Genomic DNA, 22,032 nt, shown 5'->3' with positions numbered 1-22,032 from the left:
GGGAACGAAGCGAACGTGCCAGTGACGACTAAAGGGAGAAAAAATGGTCACCACCGGAGGATTCATAGTACCGGAGTTCTTGCATTTGAGGGAAGGATTGGGAATTCCGGCGAGCCCCGGCTGTTAAGGAGTTGTGGTATGAGAAGGGATTGGAGCTTTGAGAATTTAAGGCAAATAATAGAGGAGGCATAAAAATTGGTGGGAGTGTGTAAGAAAATTAAGTATTCTATTTCTACCCTTTTCTTTTTCATCTATCATATTGAATTATTATTTTTTTGTGGAAGAAAAAAATAATTGTTTATGCTTTCATATTTTGTGTTATTTCATGTGGATGGTTTGAAAATAAGATGTATGTGAATTAATAAATGAGAAAGATAGGGAGTGGGAGGATTACTAAAGAAATGTGAAATTATTATTGTAATAGATCCAATATGTAAAATACTAAGAAGAGTGTTTAATTTTCTTATTTATGATTGATATGCACGAAGTTGGGTTTGCTTCTAGAAACTAGGGGGTACACCAATCCTTATTGTTTCTCATCTTCACCTGCCTATAAGCCTATACGTATAGTCATATCGTTATAGAAAATTTTTCGTAAATAATGGTAGAACCAACTGGTATCAACTTGTCACATACATTATCCTCTCGTATGAGAGCACATCATTTTATGCTTTCTCTTTTGAGATAAGAGTGTCCACAAAGGTGAATTTTGAATAGGCAAATGGGACAACTCACTCTTGTTCAATAAACGTTTACAAATTGATTGGTAGGCTAATGAGTGAAGTTATTTCTTCCACCAAATAGGTACGGGCCAACATAGATCTAGGCAAGACATGCCTCTCTTTTGGACAAACATAGCCTAAGGGATAGTGGCCAATGGAATCTAGCCATGAAAGAATTAGTTAGTACATGTAACTTTTGTTTTCTAGAATATCAATTCAATTAAGATGATGAAATTCATCATCATTAGAAATCATTGGATTTTAATATTTTAAAAGTTGAAAAGATAATGAAATAAGAAGTTTGTATAACCCTCTTTAGTAGGATGGTAACAGGTGTTTTTATTTACAACTTTGAGGGGGTTGAGATTATATGAGTAATTTGAAGCAAGGAAATTGAAAACTTATAGCTCCAAAGAACTTATAGGAGTATAGGACTCGACAGAAAAAAAAAACATGATAAAAGAAGAAGAAAAAAAAGGAGAAGAGAAACATATACGAATATATGTAGTATATAATGGTTATCTGCAAGCTAAGAACACCGAGGGGTGGTGGCGCAGTTGGCTAGCGCGTAGGTCTCATAGCTTAAAGCGAGTAATCCTGAGGTCGAGAGTTCGAGCCTCTCTCACCCCATTCTTTTTATTTGCCAACACATTTTCATAGCAACTCTAACTTTTGGCTCATAAACAAGGATGGCCTAAAGTCTTGTACACAGGAACCCTAGATGACACACATCGATTTAATATTGTGAAGTGCAACCGTGGTTTTGACGTAGGTACTTTCTCCAATGGATGTGAACTTATAAGTATTTGAACTTTTTGCACTAAAACACACAAGAAAATTTTAAAGTGTTGTTCCAATTTTACTTCTTCAAATACTAACAGTTAATTTGGAATTGATTTTCACGAATAGATTTATATGTTTTTACCTTGCAAAAGTTAACCCAATCGTAAGTCAACAAATTCGCTTGCCACATTAAAATCCACTAAATGTCATGTCCAATTTCCACAAAATTTGCACAATGAAGTCATTTATGTCACACTTAGTCATTTTCCTTATGATTTATTCCATTATCTACTTTTGGTTTTCATACTCTTTTATCTTGTCTCTATTAAGGATTAGACAATGCTTTTAAGATATTATATTTTCTAAGTGAAGGGTTGCATATATTACTTTCTACGTTGTAACCGGTTAATTATGTTTAGATGTAGATGAATTTTGCGGATTGGTGTTGGTTAAGTATCAATCTTTGGTTGAACAGATAAACTGTTTTTCTCAGCTTGAAACATACATGAACGTATAGGTTTCATTATTCTAATTTTAATCATGTTAATTATTAGTATTGTTTGTCTTAACTCTTAAGTTGCCCAAAGCTAGTTAAATATATAAAATGTGTCATAGTTTTTTACTACATCCGTATAACTGGCTCTCGGACAACGGGACTAAACACTAGATTTTAACTAGTAAGATGCCATGTTTTCATTTTCTGGCGCATTTTAACATACCAAACTAGTACTTTGCATTATCACAAACAACTTCTTTTACATTCTGATGTAGAGGAATTGGCCGAAAAATACATGAAAGAAATAGATGCGGCCAAATATAAAGGTGACAGACTAAAATGACCAAAACCGAAGTTACGGGTGTCGGAATTGAACGAAATTTTGAGGGATGGTGCGAAGCTTCACTACATCCGTCCCATTTTGAGGGTCAAATTTCATCGTTTAGGGCCTCAAAACGGACTTTTGGTAGTTTTTCTATTTTTGGGTATTGTTTTCAGTTTAAGATTTCTGCTATCCTAGTATTTTATTTTTTTTAGGAGTTGCTATTTGAATTTGACTAAGATTAGGAAACCCTAGGCCTATATAAAGAGGGTCTAGAAATTGTTTCAGTCTTTAGACGAAGTTCTAAGGCTTTTATTAGTTTTCCGCTGCGTCACATTCATTATTTTAACTATGGTAATTTAGATTAGTTTTTTGTTCAACTGCAATCAATTTGAGAGATTTCAGAGTTAAGATTTCTTTCATGTAGTCTCATCAATTACAACAAAATCAAACGTCACGAATTCTTTATTCTAAGGACCATCTAACGACAAGTTTATTTATATTAGTCACGAGTTCAAAATGTTCGGAAGCTATTGAAGTTTTTTTGTTGGTCCTTAGAATAAAGAATTCGTGATGTTTGATTTTGTTGTAATTGATGAGACTGCTACTTCGAATCCCGTTACGATCATTCCTGCTTCTGCTCCTTTGAACGTGAGGAAAAACCCTGCAGGGAGCTTAAAACCCACCATCTTCGAATAAAGTATTTTCTACGGTAGCACCATGAATAGCGCATAACAGAGCAACGCCCAATACGCTCGACACCCAAAATAGTCAGATTGTCCTTCCAAAATTTAGTACTGAGTGAACCGTGGAATTCGTACTTGCATCAAGGTGAGTTGATGGCCTTTTATAGGCTACTGTCGTTGGTTGTTGTTAGGCGGTTGAGATCAACCGTGTTGGATTGAAACTACTATTCCGTAGTTAGAGGATATTAATATTTTCCTTAGGGTTATCTCGTATCTTTGATATTTAGAAGTTCTTCTGTTTTGGGACCCTTGATAGATATATTTCTGAGGTTATAGATCTTCAAGGAGATGTTTCCTCTTTTTAAGATTGAAACCAATTAGTTTAATACTTAAGATCCTCACTGAGATCTTTCATTATATCCGAGATTAAGTCGGTAAGCGTTAGACACACTTCTACCTCTCCATGTTTTGGGATTAAGGTATCGACCTTGCTTACGTGGACCTCATAGTCTTCTCGTAAATCTCATGGTAGACATGGTAGTATCTGAGTCAAGACAGGGCTTAAGGCGCATAGGATAATCGTGCCAACCCTCAGTTTTGTGATTGAGTGGCAGATCTCCTTCGGATTTGACCTCCCTGTTGACTTGAAGCAGATTGACCCTTGGACTTTCAGTATTTTCTTGACTGATTGACCTCAGTCAATTGATCACCATTTTTAGACCATCAGATAGTATCAGAATTGAACATCCTAGGATAATCGTGTCGACCCTCTGTTTGGGCTTGAGTGGCAGACCTATTCCGGATTCGACCTCCCTGTTAACTTGTCGCGGATTGGCCCTCGAACTTTCGGTCTTGAGTGGCAGACCTCCTTCAGATTCGACATCCATGTTGACTTGTCGCGGATTGACTCTCGGACTTTTCAGTCTTTTCTTGACTCATTGACTTCAGTCAACTAATGCTTTTTTTTTCTAGAACTTCAGGTAGTATGCTTCTTTGAATAGTCGGCATGCCTCGAACCATTGACGGGTGGAAGAGTAAACCTCTTGGTACTCCAACCAGGTGTTGCTGCCCAATGTAGAATCAAAACTGAACTTCCTAAACCCATGTAGAGGTTATGGTCAGGCAACCTGGATGGCCCAGAATTAAATATATTTAAATCATTACAGTTAGTTGATGATTAACTTATACTTAAATCTTCATCCTTGTTTTGAATATCCAGTCTTTGGTCTCTGATTGACTTTCTTCCCATATCAGAAAACAAAAAGAAAGTTTCTTATTACTTTAATAATTCAGAAATTCTATCGTGCGCCAACTGTGCCACGAAGCGTAAGCCGTCCGTAATCCCTCCTAAGACGTAAGCTTCTTTGACACCTGCGCACATTAGCACCCATCTCCACTCCAATCCACCCATATGCCCGCAAAGTCAATACCTCTATGAAATGTTTGTTGCATTTCTCTCTCTCTCTCTCTCTCTCTAGACTACGACCACTCTCCCCAACCCCCTTTTACTCTCTCTCTCTCTCTCTAAATTGGTTTCGTCGACTCGACTGTGTGAAAACACACCTCAAAATCTAGGGTTTCTTAAGAAATTTAGGGTTTCCTTTTTGGTGTTTTACTTTTGCTAATCTCTCTCAAGTGGGTCATTTGTAAAGAAGGATTCGGCTTTGTTTGGTCGATTCAAGCTACCAGGGAGTGAAAGTTCAGGAATTTTGATTTATTTCTTTACTTGAAGAAGATAAATCGAGGATCACGGTACGGTTATCTAATTCATTTTTCTCTTTCTAGGAAGATTTTGTTGGAATTGATTAGGTTTTTGATCTAGTTTGTTTCATCTATATATATATAGATTATTTGTTGTTCGGGGTTTTTGTATGAAGCTAGAAATGGTTTGAAAATTGATGGTCATAGAAAAGATTTTTAGCTTTTAGAGAGAGAAAGTATAGGTTGTTGGTGGATTGACTGGGGATTGTTTAGTTGAAATGGATAACTCTAATTATTCTAGAAATAGACATAATGAACATTTGGGGGTTAACAAATTAGGGAAGAACATCAGGAAAAGTCCTTTACATCAACCTAATTTCGGAAACAATAATAAGCAACAACCACCACAACCCCATGTTTACAATATCAGCAAGAACGATTTTCGCAATATTGTTCAACAATTAACTGGTTCACCATCACAGAATCTTCCTCCAATTGTACCTCCACCTAGACCTCCAACTAATCCACCAAAACCACCCAGTATGCGTTTGCAGAAGATTCGTCCACCCCCATTAACACCAATGAACCAACCACCTCAAATTCATCCTCACGCTGTTACTGGTCCTCCTCATCCTCCTTTCAATAATGCCTTTCTTAGACCTGGTCAATTTGGCCAACAACCCGCTCTTTCGCCCTTACCCCCTGGAGACTCAATATGGGCAAACACAGCCGAATCCCCAATTTCAGCGTATATGCGTTATTTACAAACTTCCATGATTGATCAGAGTCCTAGATACCCAAATCCTCCACCTCAAACTCATCAACCTCGTCCACATTTAGAACATCAAGTTCAACCTCCTCTGCTTCCAACTCCTCCCCACATGCCTTCTGCGTTTCCCTCACCACGAGGGATTGCTCCTCCACTATTGCCATCTCCAAGTTCACCGTTTGTTATTCCCTCACCAAGTGCTTTCTTGAATCTCTGGTCTCCACGTTCTCCTTATCCTCCTTTATCACCTGGCTTCCAATATCCACCTCTATCTCCTGGTTTCTTTTCGCCATTTCCTCAATCAGGAATTTTGGGTCCTGGGCCACAACCTCCACATTCTCCAGGTATCATGTTTCCATCATCTCCTTCAGGATTTTTCCCTATGACAAGCCCAAGATGGAGGGGTCCTCCTTAGGTTGCAGATGAGGGATCATGCTGTCATATCTCCTCGGCAAGGAGTTCTTATATGTGAAAATGTAATCTATACCAGTATAAGATCCTTCAGAGAAATCTACGCTCTTGTTTTTCTTTTTGTCTATCCCCTTTTATGTTTGTTCAAATTCTATAACTACCGTTTCAATTGAAATATGTTACATTTCTTCCGATATCATTTGTTCAAAAGTAATACAACCCAAGGCAACATGGTGATGAACATTGAAGATCTACAAGTTCAATAGAGCTCAAAGATGGAATGGGAGGTAGGGTATCTGGCATTTCAACTTAGTTTGTACTTTGTAGACGTTTGCATGCATGAATTGTTGCAGTTTCATATATTCTATGTCTTTTTAGATTGTAATTCAATTCTTTCTTAGTTTCCAACCCATTCGAGGAAGTCCATGAGCTTCTGATCACTGCACCATGTAATATGTTTTTTCGTAATAGAAACTTAGTTACTTCAATCAACTCAAATTAAGTTGGAGATTGGTGTTTCTCATTGTTTTTGTCATATAATATGTATATTTATATTATTTTCAGTTGACTAGTATTATTGTCTCCTTCTCGTATGTTTCTTGCCAATGGTCAATGTGGTTCTTCAAGAGGAGAACAGACCTCACCACCACGAATGGGACCCCCTCTCTCTGCAACGGAGGGCAACACATTTAGAACTTCTTACAGTGTGTTGTACCAATACGAGTATGCGTTAAGTTGTCCATGAAAGTAGTATACATGAAACTACAATGCTTGCCCTACATTTGTATAGTAGATTTTCTCCTACTTGGTGGTTTATTGAATGGTTGAAGAGCAATTCAGCGCTATTACTGCTGGAAAAAGGTAAAAGATTAGCGTTTATGCCTGACTAAGTGTCATTCCGTTAGATGATGGTATTGCCCAGAAAAACCCACTGTTATATATCTATCAACATTTTGTTTGATTATGGTTTAAACGTTGCTCGGGGTGTACTTTGTAGTTAGTAATTTTGCTGCCGAGTCGAATATCTCTTGACAGATGATCTTGATATGGAATGGAAGTTTCATGTGGAAGGTACTTAGTCCCGCATCGCTCGTGGATCTTTTCTAGACCTATGTTATTAGCATAACACCTTGTGTTAGATATTGACATGTCTTGCTGAACTGTTAGACTAGTGAAGTGAGATAGATAAGCATAGGGTACAGTTGTATGTCCTAAGGAAAAGCCTTGTATTGTGTTGGACTACGTTGTTGGGCCTTGGTGGTGCCTAAATCAAGGACAATTATACACTTACCAGTGGTGCTTAAATCAAAGCAAAGTGTGCCTCCGGGTCCAATAGACTTCTGTTTGAAGTTGGCATAATAAAGGGAGTTTAAATGCATATTATGAGAATTTTTACATCCCCAAAATTTTCGCATTGTTTTTTTTTTTTTTTTTTTGAATTGTTATGTTAAGATGAAAAAGTAATTGTCTTAAATCTCAGTGCTTACAAAATGGAGAGTATAATATGGACTGAAGAGATATGATTGAATAGAGTTAATTTGGTCGAGTAGTTAAGTAGTTTTGCAGGCATGCTACTTTGTGTGGGCTTCAGAATTTATTTCCTTAATAATTTCACATACTTCACTTTTATCATCGACACCGTTTTCAATACCGTTTTCAATATGAAATAAATTTAGAGAAAGCCATGATCATGGGGAGGCTGAAGAGCATATCTTTTTAGGGCTGAAATGGCGGTATAGTTCTGTATATGTAAATGAAAGAATCATCAATCGAAAGCCTTAATAAAAGTATACCAAAACCAGCAAATGGTACACGAAGTTGTTATGAGGTCCCAAAATAGCTAGCTGAAAGTAGTTGGGGTGATATAGTAGAGTGGGATTCCAAAGAATTTACACAAAAGAGTGAAAAAAATGCCTACAAACAAAGTTGTTGAATGTACTATACAACGTAGAAAGTGTAGTTTAAACCCTGAATAATCTATCACACCAAACATATAATGACCTCAACTACATTGAGACCCAAAGCAATTACTTGATTCTTGAAATGGTACAGAAAGTGCAAAGGACACACGAAACAACGATATACAAAGTGCGTACAGAAATTTTGTCAAACAAACATTTTTTTGGAGGTGATGCAAAAGTGTATTCGATAATGTCGAACAAAACTTTACAATAAATAGAATCAACAAAATTACATTTTTAATAGATATATTTCATCGTCAAAATATAAGTAAATCATTTCGTATTGATCCTTTATAAATATGACATAAACATGAAACTACACAAGAACAATAAGAAAGACCTTAGATAGTAATGAGAGTTTTTTAGAAATCTATTGTAAATTAACTCATTTGTGTACTTCCCGGATTTGCAAATTGTTTCTACCACACAGACCTTTTAGGGTTAATTCACATTATTAAACTAGGAAATTAGTACTTGTGGAATTAGGGTTAATTAAACTTGTCAAGTTGGTCAACAGTTGGTAGCCAAGTGGTTCCAAGGTGTTGACATAAACTCCAGAAATCCCTGGAGGTCTCAGGTTCGAATCCCAGAGAAGGTGGAATCTTTGGTTATTTGTTGAATTGGGATTATTAGGGTGTAAATAAGGTAGTGTAGTTGGGCTTTAGGCTATTATCTAGTTGGGCTATAGGTCAGGTTATGTTTGAGTGGGTTATAGGCCAGGTCATGTTAGAGTTTGAGTGCGCGGGTAGTAAGCTAATCACATCTTTGATGTATTCACTGATTGTACGGCAATGTAATCGGTTTTCAAAAAAAAAAAAAAAAAATGTGAAGTTGAAAGGTAGATCTGGCATATCCATATCAGTTCTTGTAAGCTTTGGGGTAGGGACTAAATTTCTTTCTTTTTTGTCTGATAAAGTGAAGTTGGAAGGGTTTTTCCTCTGAATAAAGTTACTCCATTTAGAGAGAGAAAAAAAGAGAGTAGACTGACCAATTGCTTCATATTAAGACCATTTCCACTCTCTTCTTCTTCTTCCTCTCCTTCTTGTTTGTCTTTCAAACCCCTCTCCCCCAAAAGCTCTTACAATGTTGGCATTTTAGTATCATCTCATTAGTACACCACTTCCCTTATCAAACACTCATTCTTTATAAAGCTCAAACTCTAAGGAATTCTCCTTATTAATCTATTCAAGGTTTCTTCTACAAACAACAACAATGATATCTTCAAAACCCAAGTAAGTATATTTATTTCTTTCTCTTTTTATCTTTCTATAGATCTGATGACTCTGATTCTTTCTGTTATAAGTTTTAAGTTCATTTACTTTGATTTTCTTATCTGGGTATCTCTCATTTGGGTTTATTTTATTGTTTTTTGCTTTGTGATATGGATCTAAGTTGTTTCTATCTGATTTGGGTTGTTCTATTTTTCTTTTGGTTTTGCCTTCATCTGAATCTGGGTTCTCCTTTATTTTCACTTTTATATCTTTTTTGGTGCATCAGTATTGATCTGGGTGATAAAATGTGATCAGTTCAAGGTTTATACATTTTGTTTATCATGGCATCAACATGACTTTGTTGCTGTTTTAGAACTGTTTTGATTTTTGCTTGATCCTGGGTATAATTAAAATCTTCTGTTTTTGGATGGGTTTGTTTTGATTTCACTTGCATTTTAGTTTTGATCTGATCAATGTGATTGTGAAATTTGGGTTTTGAACAGATCTGGTTTATCTGAAGCTTCACATAACAAACTTTCTCCTGCAACCCCACAAAACAAAACCTCATCTTCAATTCCCAGAGTTGGCAAATTAGGCAGCAGAGGAGTATCAAAACCAGAAAATGGTTCACCTTCGCCTGTTCAAAATTCGCGTCTTTCAATCGACCGATCCCCAAAATCAGCTGAACTAAAGACTCCTACTGAACGCCGATCGCCCAGGATCCCAACCACACCTGATGTAAGTTGAATCAAGATCATTCATATTCTAAATTTTGTGTTTTTCAAAATTTTATTTTTATGCAACTTTTTTTATTATCTTTTAAATATCTCTGAATGGGTTTTCGATGCAGAAACAATCGCCACGCGCACTGAAAGCATCAGAGGTACAAAACCAATTAAATCAAACTCAAGAGGATCTGAAGAAATCGAAGGAGCAGTTAGCTTTAGTTGAGAAGGAGAAAGATCAAGCTCTCGAGGAGTTGAAGGAGGCAAAGAAAGTAGCACAGGAGGTAAATGAGAAACTTGGGGAAGCCATAGTTGCTCAAAAACGAGCAGAGGAGAGCACAGAGATTGAGAAGTTCCGAGCTGACGAATTGGAACAAGTGGGAATAGAAGTTGCTAAGAACAGAGAAGAAGAATGGCAAAAAGAGCTAGAAGCTGTTCGAAGTCAACATGCCGTAGATGTTGCTGGTTTACTTTCTACTACGCAGGAGCTTCAAAAAGTAAAGCAGGAATTAACCATGACTTTGGATGCAAAAGATAAGGCATTGAGCCATGCTGATGATGCAACCAAGATTGCAGAAATGCATGCTGTGAAGGTCGAATTGCTTTCTGCAGAGTTGAGTAAGTTGAAGGCCTTGCTCGATGTAAAGCTAGAGAGAGAAAGCAATGAGACAACTGATTTAGTAAATAAGCTCGACACTGAGGTGTTTTCACTGAAACAAGAACTTGAGCTAGGGAAATCGGAGGTGTTTTCACTGAAACGAGAACTTGAGCTAGCGAAATCTTTTGAGGCAAAGTTTACTGAAAAAGAAGAGCTCGTCGAACAATTGCGGCTTGAGGTAGATTGTCTGAGAGAAGAGCTCAAGAACGCCAAATCCGCTGAGATAGAGTTGGTTGAGAGTGAAACTCTGCTTGAACAATCAAAGGTCGAAGTAGATTTGCTTAAACAACAACTCGAGAAATCAAAATCTGCAGAGGAGAAATTAGCTGAAAGTGAAACCCTTGCTGAACAACTGAGAGTCGAGGTAGATTCTCTGGAACAAGAACTCGAGAAATCAAAATATGTTGAGGCGAATTTGGCTGAGAGAGAATTACTTATTGAACAATTGAGGGTTGAAATAGATATTACGAAGAGAGCTGAACTAGATGCATGTAATTTAGTGGAGGAATGGCAGAAGAAGTCCAAGGATTTAGAGATTCGGGTTGAGGAAGCTACTCAATCAGAGAAATCTGCATCAGAGACTTTGGATTCAATTATGGAACAACTTGAGGAAAAGATTGGTTTACTACAGGACTCTGAGTCTGAAGTTTCGTCTCTTAGAGAAAAGGTTGACTCCTTAGAGATCTCTATCTCGAGAGTGAGAAGGGATCTCGACGAATCAGAACGACGTTATGATACGGTTAAAGAGGAAGCATCGGAAATGGCAAAGACGATTGAATCTTTAAATTCCGAGCTAGATACAGTGAAGGAGGAAAAACAGCAAGCCTTAAACAACGAGAAACTTGCAGCATCAAGTGTTCAGAACCTGTTAGAAGAGAAGAACGAGCTCTTTAACAAGTTACAAGCTTCTAGAGATGACGAAGATAAGAGCAAAACGGCGATGGAAAGCTTAGCTTCTGCTTTACATGAAATTTCATCGGAAGCAAGAGAAGCCAAGGAAACGCTTCTACTAAAGCAAACTGAGCTCGAGGATGCCGAAGCTGAGACAGTGGATTTGCAGTTGGTTCTGAAAGCAACAAATGAGAAGTATGAGCACATGCTTGATGTGGCTCGAAATGAGATCGATCTCCTTTCAGATACTATTCAACAGTCAAAGCTCCAAACTGAGAATTCTAAAACTGCGTGGGATCAAAAGGAGAAGAGTTTTGTGAGTTCTATAAAGAAATTGGAAGAAGAAACGTACTCTGTTAAAAGAGAAACTGATCGGCTGATTAGTTTACTCAATAAAGCAGAGGAAGAAGCTGAAATTGCAAAGAAGGATGGAATCCAGATGCAGATCAACCTAGAAGAAGCTGAAACTGAGGTGGATTCTTTAAGGGGATTAGTGGAGGAAATCAAAGTTGAAAGTATGATTCTAAAGGAGAAATTGTTAGACAAAGAGAACGAATTGCAAAGTATCATCGAAGAGAATGAAGAGCTTCGAACCAAAGAAGCAAATGCTCAAGAGAAAGTTAAAGAGTTATCTAAGCTTCTTGAAGAAGTAAAAGCCAAGAAGAACGTCGAGGAAAATGGGGATCTCTCAGACAGTGAAAAAGAATATGATCTGCTTCCCAAAGTGGTAGAATTATTCACTGAGAAGAACGGATATATGGCAGTAACCGAGAAACCCAAGATACAAACTCCGCCTCTAAAAGTTGAAGAACATAAAGAAGAAGTTATCAAGGAAAACAAGGTACAGAATGGCAACGGAAATCATAAAGAAGAAGAAGAAAACAGCGCAGACGACGTGGGGGTCAAAATGTGGGAAAACAGCAAAATCAGCGAGAAAGACTATTCACCCGAGAAGCATCCTGAACCAGAATCAGGTGAAGACGAACTTGAATCTAAAATGGAAGAAGGAAGTGCAGAAAAACTAAGTGGATTATCATCAACTGAAAACATCGAAAATGGAGGAACCTCTCCAACAAAGCAACTCGCACATAAGAAAAAGAAGCCATTGCTCTCAAAATTCGGAAGCTTATTGAAGAAGAAGAGCAGCAACAAACAGTAAGTAGGAAGCAACTCCATACCTGACTCAGCACAGAGAAGCATTATCAGATGAACGAGGACAAATGTTCGTTCTTCCATTGACTCGGAAAATGTGTTGGATTTCTTCCTTTTCGCTTGAGTTATTTTTAATCAGGATCATAGTGAATATATAAGAGGAGGGTTGTGTTATTTTAGATCGATTTATCTGATTTGGTCTCCTCCCATTATTGGGATAGGAGGGTTGTGTTATTTTCGTAAGTTAATGGAGAGGTGTGTTAAGTTCTTCTATACTAATTGTAATTTCTTCTTTTGAATGGAACATCTGTTGCATTTTAATCTTGTCTTCAGTTAAATGGAAGTAAGAATAGAATGTCTTCGGAACGTTCTCTCATCTGTTATTCTATCGCTTGAAGATATCATGCTCGAATTCTATGTTATCTATATCGCACTGATTGTTGATCTGAAAACTCTTGGTTCGAGTTACTACTCTATTGAGATGTGTGCGCGAAAACGATGAACAAATTAGCTATTTGATCACACTATGAACTTGTATCAAGAGTAGTGTTTGGGTCCGAGTCAGATATAAGATCTGACACAGTAGAATTTCCTATTCTGAATGAGTGAATGAACAATGGAAAAGGACTGAAAAGGTTGCTTGAAACTTCAACCTTGTCTGCTATGAAGAAAGAGTGAAGAACAAATGTTTGTTTTTCAGTCTCTATCATTATCTCTCTGTCAAGAGTGACAAAAATCTCTTTTGGTTGGTTGGGGAATCTTTTACTCCTTTTTTCTCCCTTTGTAAGAAAGATAAAAGCTATTGCATTTTTTTTTTACTTTTTGACTTGTAGGTTAAAATTTCCTTTTATTTTATCCTTGTAGTAATATTTAAAAAATGTAATTATATATTAATTACTTTGGAGCACCCACCATGAAAGTTCTTTCTAGATGACATATTTGCACCTAATTTGGAGTTTTTATGGAGATGATTCCTAGACTTATTTTTACATATAAAGTTGGTAATTTAACATTGTGGTTCAAATCAGATCATTGTACTCTCTACTGATGATTCGTGATATACATCTATCCTGTTCCTGATAGATAAAATTATTCGACCAATGATGATTCTGGCATGCACTCACATGCTATCAAGTGTTCATCATCTAAAAATGTAATTATATCCTAAAATATTATTAATGGGGATATTTTTAAATCGAAAAATATGGCACTAGTGGTAATAATGTAATACACAAACAAAAATAGATCACATCACATCAAAAGTAAGGTGGTGCACAAATCTATTATGGGTGAGAACGTGTGTTATACATTATTCAAGGGAAAAAGGTGAAAACCTAAGCCAGGTTGGAATTTTTTTGGACTAAAATGAATGTGTGGGCTTCACGTTCTTGAAGAAATTGTCCAATCTCATATTAATCTACTAATATTACAAAGGAATGTTTTTACACAAAAACTAAAAAAAAAAAATACTATTTAATGAGTTTTGGATCTTTAAATTCTATAATTCAAGCAAAGAGATCTCATCAAAAAAAAAAAAAAAAAATAATTCAAGCAAAGAGTTGGTTTTTAACAAAAAAAAAAAAAGCAAAGAGTTGGTAGTATTTTTCACCTAATACAGTTAGATGCAGGAATATCCTAATATTGTGGTTGGGTCGGACGATATTTAGCTCTTGTAAACACCAACTTGTCGTTTTCTGAAAGGGTTCAACGATGAAACCACTAAATTTCAAATCAATGGACTTGAGCCGATTTCGTAACTAAATAGACTTAAATCCATCCATTTTTAAGTCTAAATGAAAAATGGGTGTGCCTATTTTGGGAGGACAGTATTTTAACCATTTTCTAGAATTCGAGAGGCGCCAACAAGAGAAAGCACCAATAACTCATTTTCAGAATGGGTGTTGCATAAACATATTTACTTAAGACTCAAAAACTAAACATTGTCTTCATGGGCTTACCCAAACAACAGCTTGGGCTTGGACCCCAACATTAGATTTTCATAGACTCATAATCCCTCTTCAACATCCTTAATTCCTTACTAAGCCTAATATACATATATTCTCACCAAAAATGAGAAAACAGACTATCATTATGGAATCAAAATCGCAAAATCTGCTAACCAGTTTTCACAGTTGCTGGAACTGCTCTCCTAGACTCCCTCAAGTTCTTCCACTTCTCGTCATTTTCCGTTGCATCACAATGTCCTGAAATGCCATACCATACTTTACACGGAGCACTTGAATCACAGACATAACAATAGCACTGCAAAACAATAACCATGTTTTTAGCTGATTAATCTCCAAGTCATTAGCAAATTAATTTGTGCGGAAAAAGGTTGAAATACAAAGCACAAACGATATCTGATAATCAGTAAATCATCACAAAAGAGACAGGCTCCTTGATAGTTTACTAAATCTATTTGATGCAAGTCAGTGAGAAATTAGCAGTTTAGGAATTCAAATGACAGTTTTGAGTATTTTCGATCGCACGGTTTAACACTGTGATCATGAGAAGTAAGATGTTGTAGAACGAAGAATATGAGTAGCAGAAGACCAAGACAAGACTACAATTCACTGTATCCACTGCATGTAGAGCCATAATAGGCAATCAATCAAAAAGTGTCAAGATCTAACCAACGACATACGCCACCGACCAATCTAATGAAGCCCTTGAGAGCACACTTTTACTGAGAAACTACTCATCTCAGACCATTTCCCTCTCTTGCTATCAGCCCTGCCGCTCTTCACCTTGTACTTTTAATGGACTCCCCCAACTCTCCAAGTTCTATACTATTCTCAAGCCTTGGGTGCAAATGTGATGTTGGCAGTTTTAGAAGGTCTTAATCTGGGTTTTATTCATGCGCAATCTACTTGCATGATTCGAGTTCTTGCATACATTTACTTCTATAATAAAATCAGACATTAAAACAAGTATTTTTCTCAAATTCCGATTTTGTTTTGGGATACAAAGACAGGCATCAGTAACTAACTCCACTAGAGTAATAGAAGCATGCACAAAACAATAAAGTTACACAAATTTGAGTAAAATTTCAGAGTCAGACCTTAGAAACAACAAACAAGCCTCAGTCTAAATAGATGCATGCTTATGATAATAACAAAAACTCAAGGAATCTATGCCATAAAGGGTCATCAATCCTCCAAAAACCTAATTCTAACACCATTTCTAGGTTGTAAGTTCTAACAGGAAGAAGCTAAGTAGCAGACCAAGCAGATTCCATAAACCTTAACGGCGTACTTAAAATTTCTCCAAAATAATGGTTTGCATGATCTAAGGAAAGAAATCTGGGCATTTAGTAACAAATGTTGTTTTTCAGACTGATTATAAGATCGGCAAGTGCAAGCAAAGAAATCTGAGATAATTCTTTTTTCTCCTCTGCCTGTTTCCACGAGCCCCAAGGGACATCATCTGCTGCAACTCAACTATTTATCAACATTTTAGTTTCTGTTGCATAATTATATGGTCACTGGTTTCTTCATTATTATGTTTCATGATTATTCGTACTTTTCAATAGACAAAATTGCACGCTCAATCACAAAACACAAGCAATGCTTCAAAACTATGCATTTTAACTTAAGCACGACGAGGGTCGAATCTAAATACTCCATCGATATATTGAATTTACATGCTTTGGATCAATATATTGCATCATTTACTTGTAGAACGGAATGAAGGAAAATTTAACAGGCAGGATGCGATGTTAACAAACCTGTTGACAATAGCGACTATGAGGAGTCTTGTTGAATGGAAATTTCACACAGAGATGCCTCGAATGTGGATAATCCCTACATGCCACCTTCACCATCAAAAGCAACAAGAAATTGTTAAAGTACATCACTAAATACAAGAGATATCGAGTTAAAATAAGTAAAGTTTGGTAGTAGTGTTAATTTATCTCATTCTCTGAATCTGACTCGTCTAACTCAAATGTACCCAAAATCAGCAATTCAGACGAGTCAGACAAACACACATGTTTTGAAATCCGTCTCCTGTCAATTTAGACCTCGAGTCACATTTGACTTATGAAAATAGCACTACCATCCTTCGATTTCGTGGTCATTATGCATTAATTCACAAATTTCATTTAATAAAGTAGTTTTTTGTACTTGGGGATGTTATTTTGATCAGGGTTTCAAAATTCAAAATTTCCTATTCTAGGGTAACAACACTACAACTCACAAGTTTCAAAATGTAAAGTGAGGGTTATGTACTTAAGGCGATTATGAAAGAGGGTTTTCAAATTATCATCCAATTAAATCACAGATGAAGTTAGGGTTTCAGTTTAATGCTTTCTAACAGTCTTTACCTGACCGGTTTCAGCAATGACAACGAGATCTTGAGCGTCTTGGTCGACATCTTCGATAGAAAGTTTGTTCATAGACTCAAACGGATTAAAGTCTAAGATAATACAATCATCATCCTTGTTTATCTTCGTAGTTTTCTTGTATTCATCTTTCATGGCGGAATTTACACTAATCGTCGATAGAGGACTTCTTCCATCATCTTCTTCTTCTTCTTCATCAGATGAAGACAATATATCTATCACCGCAATTCCATCTTTTTCCATTCTCTTTGGGTTCCGGAGAAGAATCAACAGATTAGAGAAGTAGAAAATTCAGAAAGAGAGAGAGGAAGAGGAATAGGAGATGAACGTTGGAAACCCTAGATTGATTACTTTTCGAGAAAGAGGGACTCAAACTAGTACTGAAATTAGTTCGGCGAGTAATTGCGCCAAATGACAACATTTGAAAGAAGATCAATCGACGGATCGGGAATGCTGACAAGAGATCTTATTTCAATGGAAAACTCTGAGGGGCGCCTATAGTATCCCCGAGGGCTTTATTTTAACAAAGAAGAGAACTTTTGTAGAAATTTTACGGGCATCCACATCCATATCTGGCAGAGAGGGCATTATGTTTACAAAGAAAAGAAAATTTTTTCTCACGTATATTTCAGTTACAAACACAACTTTTGTCAACACTTGGTTGTCCAAGTGGTTGATAGTGTTGACCTAATCCAAAGAAAATTCAATGTGTATGTCATCTGAGTGAACCTCCTGTTAGTTATTATTAAAGCACCGACAATCTCATTGAGTTACTGCTATGTCGACTGCAAAGCCTAATGTTTGAAGAAGACCGACACGATTGTACCCCTCAAACGCACCCTTGGTGCTGATTTAGTTTATCAAATAGTATCCAAAACAAGTGCTTCTGTCGAATGAATGCTACATTCCTTACGTCCCACTAAAATGATTCGAAGAGTTTTCTCGATAGATAGAAAAAATGAAGACAAAAATAAGTGGGTAGAAAAATGATTTTAGAATAAAAACCTTCAACCAGGTGAAAACCATGCTGAAAGTTTCCTAGGTCCACAAAGATTTGATTCCCAACACATTCGAAATCCATTAGGTAAACCTAACTTTTTTTTTTTGTTGAAGGATTAGATAAACCTAACTTAATGGGTCTTTTATATTTAGACAAGTAAAAAATTTGAGTCTGGCCAGCAATTATATTGTTTTCAAGATTTCTAACACAAAAAGGAAAATAATTTGAGCATTGTTAACATATTACTAAATTAGATAAACCAACAATTAATTACCCCTAGGTCTCACTTTGTAGTTCACGCCAGCCTGATTAGACTACACTTTAACCTCATCTAGACAGGGCTTATTAGTTAAGTTCAACGTACTTTAACATGATTAAGACACTATTACTGATTAACCAGTGTTTGGATAATGACACTTTATTACTTGAACCTCTTTATAGGATTAGGGACGGTTGTTTAGTGTCAGCTTTCATTAGATCTACCACATTGCCTACCCTCTCATTAATTTAAGATTGCTCTACGTCACATATTTTTAGGAGCACAAAATAACAATGATTTTTATACTACAAGTAAATTGTTTGGAGTAGTAGTGATATTATCTTTTTTTCAGACTTCTATATTTCACCATTTTATACATGTCACCATCTTAAAATTTAGAGTAAAAAATGTAGGTAATTTTTGTATTTTTTGCTAATTAGATGGGGATGTTGGAATTTTTTTCTCTCTGTCGAGCGATAGATCACTGAGTTTATCAGCAAACCTAATTTCACTCAATGAGTACAGTATAATGTAATTCGATAAAGTCGATGTTTTGGAAAAACAAGAAAAAAAATAGTGGAAAACCATAAAAACATTCGCCAAACATCTCTCAACATCGCCAGCAAAAAGTTGTCGGCTAAAGATGGTCGACGACTTCATTATCTTCTCGTCTTCTATATCTCTCTCTCCCCCTTCTTTCCTTCTTCTTTCCCCTTTCTCTCTAAGTTCCGGCAAAGGAACTCGCTGGAACTCTTCGTCTGGATTTGGACTCCAGATCCATACTACGTTCCGGTTCTATCAGACGAACCTTCATCTGGTTTTTAGACGAGTTCCCGCGAAGAAGCCTCCTCTTCTTCGGAAGATAGAACATAGTAGCAAGATGGGGAAACAAAGGGATGGAGAGAGAAAGAGATGACGGTCGCAATATTGTTGGAGTTAGAGCATCTTCAATTCCAATGCAACACTCAATCTTAAAACTTTGAGTGCTACATATGATTTTTAGAATTTTTTTCTTAAAAACTCTCTCCAATGCAACACTCTACTTGGATCTCTAAGACGACGTGTCGAGAGTGGAATAGAGTTATCTCTAGAAGACACTCTATTTCTAGAGTGTCCTCTTGAGATATCTCTAATTGTCATACTCATCAATATTTGATTTTCAACCAATAGAAATCGAGTCTTCTATATTTTCTAAATGACTAATTATTTATATACAAAAATAATCGACCACATAAATAAGTAAAATAAGTTTAGAATTTTGAATTAGAGAAATAACAAAATTAAGGATCTCTATTTTCGCTAACTAAGAGTGAGAATCTGGATTGAAACATTTAAAGTGAATAGTATTTAGATGAAACAAAAATAAATGTTGTACGTCCAAGAATTTCTTTATTTCTTTATAACATCAAACCTTCACAAATATGAAATACTTTTCATATTTGTTGTTGATAATAGAAGGCCTAGGGTTTATTTACACGTGGCAGACAGTCACAGAAGAGGGCCTGCGCAAAAGGAACGTACCGAAAGTTTAATCTAAAACCAGGGCCCTAACCTATATCCCAAATTTTGAAGTGCCTAACCCATGCACCGTAGGTTGCGTAGGTTTAGATTCACTCTAACCACACACACACTTTTCTCTCTCTCTTTCCTTTTTCAAAGCACCCCACCCGCCCACTTGGTCCTATGCATGTCTTTCACTCTTCTTTTACCACCACGTATTACCCACAACCTTTCTGACCGTGGGCGCGTTTCACCCCTTGCGTATTTTAGCAAATATATCCGGACAACAGAAAAATAAAAAAAAATAGAATACTACTCATTTATCAAGACGGCCTCCCATCCCTCTGAGTGTCTCTGACCGAGTCAATCCCCATCCTCCGATCTGTCACTCAATAATGTTTATGTAAGCACAACCCCATCTCCCCCACCAGCTCCATTCCTCCCTTTTTCACTCACTTTTAACGTGGGTAAACTAACCAAACACATTATCTACCTCATATCACTAAACGCCGTTAAAAACAATAACTTAACCTGACTACATTGATTTCCTCACCCTCGTTTAATATCAAGTCAATGAATTTCACTTGTCTTGTCGTCATCACCAAGTTGCTTGATACCTCTCCCACACCCAAATATATATCAATATTTTTTATTTTAATATATAAATAATTTGGTGTATTTTTTATAAATACCCATAAATATATTCTTAATTTTTTAACTTATATATGAGCTATTAAATACAGACAATCATATTCCCACCCATTTCTCTCTCTCTTTCACTTTCTCTCTCTCTCTCTAGCATTTGCAGTACACACACTCTCTCTCTCTCTCTCTCTCTAAGATCTAGAAAGGGGGGAAAGAAGAAGAAGAAGAAGGCATTATTAATGGCGGAGAATCAAGAAACAACAACAACAACGACACACCAGGCAACAACTCTACCAGGATTAACAAGAGAAGAATTACAAGTAATAAATCCAATTATCAATGAATTTCATACCTACACTGTCGGTCCAGGAAAATGTTCTTCTTTACTTTCACAACGTATAAAAGCACCAATCGATATTGTCTGGTCAGTTGTTCGTCGTTTTGATAAACCACAAAGTTATAAACATTTCATCAAAAGTTGTTCACTTAAAGATGATCAAATTATGACCGTTGGATGTTTAAGAGAAGTCAACGTTATTTCTGGATTACCGGCTGCTACCAGTACTGAAAGGTTAGATATACTTGATGATGACCGACACGTTACTGGTTTTAGCATCATAGGAGGTGAACACCGGTTGAGAAATTATAGATCGGTAACGACGGTCAATGAATTTAAAAGTAGTGGGAAGATCTCGACCGTTGTTTTAGAATCGTACGTTGTTGATGTACCGGAAGGGAATACTGAAGAAGATACAAGGATGTTTGCTGATACAGTAGTGAGATTGAATCTGCAAAAGTTGGCTTCTTTAACTGAAGGAATGGCTTCATCATCATCATCATGATCTTTCACAATCAAAGGTGATTTTAAATCAAGGGTACTTTTCTGTATTTTGTTTTCTTTTCTGGGGTTTAAGTGGAATTTCAGAAACTTTCTGGGTTATTTTAGAGAAATGAAGAAAAATGACTAAAATACCCTTATGCTTTTCAGTGTGGGATTTTGGGGTTGTAGAAGCAAGCTTGGAAGGTTTAACTTGTATGTTTTGATGAAATGTACAGAAGAAAACTGTGGGAAAATGTCATAAATGCCCTTATCTTTTGTTGAAATCAACTGAAATTTGTGGAGTTGTTAATGTTGGTGAATGATGGGTAAAATTGTCAAAATTTCATGTGTGGATAGTTGTTACCTTTTTAAACTTGTTTTATGTCTTTTTGTTAGTGTACTTTTTTATTGTAAGGTACTTGAAGAAAATTATGTGTGTTGTGGGGTTTAGGGTTCTGTTTGGTTAGTACCCAATGGTGTGATTGGGTCTTCACGTTTTCAATCGTCTGTCAATTCCTTGGGAACTACAGTAAAAAGTAGTAGTTATATACCAAGTTTCATGGCTATTGTGTTGGGGGAAATGTCAAAATTGTCCTTGGTGAGATTGGAATGAGTGAGGTTTATTTATGGAATAGGCATTGTGAAAGGGTAGAGATTCATGTTGGAGGGGAAGAGCAGTTAGGTCAAGATCTATCTATCCAGTAAAGATAGGGTATGTGTTTTTAGAGATCAAGTAATTCCAGTTATAGTAACCCAATGTGTCTATTTAGGGCAAAAAAGATGCCCTTATTATCTAGTTATTTTATATAAGTGGCCTCATTGATTAAGACCACATGTGTGTTGGGTACATCACTATCTTGACCTGGGATATTACAGTAGTAGCATTCTGCGGCTGCCCTCATTACAACAATGAAGCAAACATAGCAAAATAATTTGTATATAATTCAACACATGATGTATACACTGATTTGCAGTACA

At 36.4% G+C, this 22,032-nt stretch overlaps 4 protein-coding genes and 1 non-coding gene across 5 annotated transcripts; 4 read left to right on the top strand and 1 right to left on the bottom strand.

Annotated features, from left to right (window-relative positions):
- The first annotated feature begins 1,264 nt into the window (after window positions 1-1,264).
- TRNAM-CAU (transfer RNA methionine (anticodon CAU)) lies at window positions 1,265-1,352 on the top strand. The gene is given in 2 exon segments: window positions 1,265-1,302; window positions 1,317-1,352. It is a non-coding gene; the product is annotated as a tRNA-Met (tRNA).
- A 3,047-nt stretch (window positions 1,353-4,399) lies between these two features.
- IKU1 (VQ motif-containing protein) lies at window positions 4,400-6,398 on the top strand. The gene has a single exon (XM_086656337.1). It carries the CDS (start codon window positions 4,989-4,991, stop codon window positions 5,892-5,894), a length of 906 nt encoding a protein of 301 aa, XP_086512463.1. The 5' UTR covers window positions 4,400-4,988; the 3' UTR covers window positions 5,895-6,398.
- Window positions 6,399-8,131: 1,733 nt separating this feature from the next.
- On the top strand, window positions 8,132-12,809 carry LOC147569821 (WEB family protein At3g02930, chloroplastic-like). Its single transcript, XM_086656341.1, has 4 exons — window positions 8,132-8,356; window positions 8,683-9,083; window positions 9,566-9,800; window positions 9,913-12,809. The coding sequence occupies exons 2-4, from the start codon at window positions 9,064-9,066 to the stop codon at window positions 12,493-12,495; spliced, it is 2,838 nt and encodes a 945-aa protein (XP_086512467.1). The 5' UTR covers window positions 8,132-8,356; window positions 8,683-9,063; the 3' UTR covers window positions 12,496-12,809.
- Window positions 12,810-14,374: 1,565 nt separating this feature from the next.
- On the bottom strand, window positions 14,375-17,326 carry LOC147569820 (RPM1 interacting protein 13-like). The gene is made up of 3 exons (XM_086672356.1): window positions 16,813-17,326; window positions 16,216-16,302; window positions 14,375-14,750 (listed from the first exon to the last, which is right to left on the bottom strand). The coding sequence occupies exons 1-3, from the start codon at window positions 17,071-17,073 to the stop codon at window positions 14,604-14,606; spliced, it is 495 nt and encodes a 164-aa protein (XP_086528482.1). The 5' UTR covers window positions 17,074-17,326; the 3' UTR covers window positions 14,375-14,603.
- A 3,013-nt stretch (window positions 17,327-20,339) lies between these two features.
- On the top strand, window positions 20,340-21,483 carry LOC147569819 (abscisic acid receptor PYR1-like). The gene has a single exon (XM_086656340.1). It carries the CDS (start codon window positions 20,474-20,476, stop codon window positions 21,074-21,076), a length of 603 nt encoding a protein of 200 aa, XP_086512466.1. The 5' UTR covers window positions 20,340-20,473; the 3' UTR covers window positions 21,077-21,483.
- Window positions 21,484-22,032: the final 549 nt, after the last annotated feature.

The sequence above is a fragment of the Eschscholzia californica genome, unplaced genomic scaffold, assembly GCF_041429995.1.
Source record: "Eschscholzia californica isolate CP2 unplaced genomic scaffold, dmEscCali1.0.p SCAF_1, whole genome shotgun sequence".
NCBI classification, from domain to species: Eukaryota; Viridiplantae; Streptophyta; class Magnoliopsida; order Ranunculales; family Papaveraceae; genus Eschscholzia; species Eschscholzia californica.
Note: the sequence above shows the minus strand (reverse complement) of the source record. Positions and strands in the feature narration are given on the sequence as shown.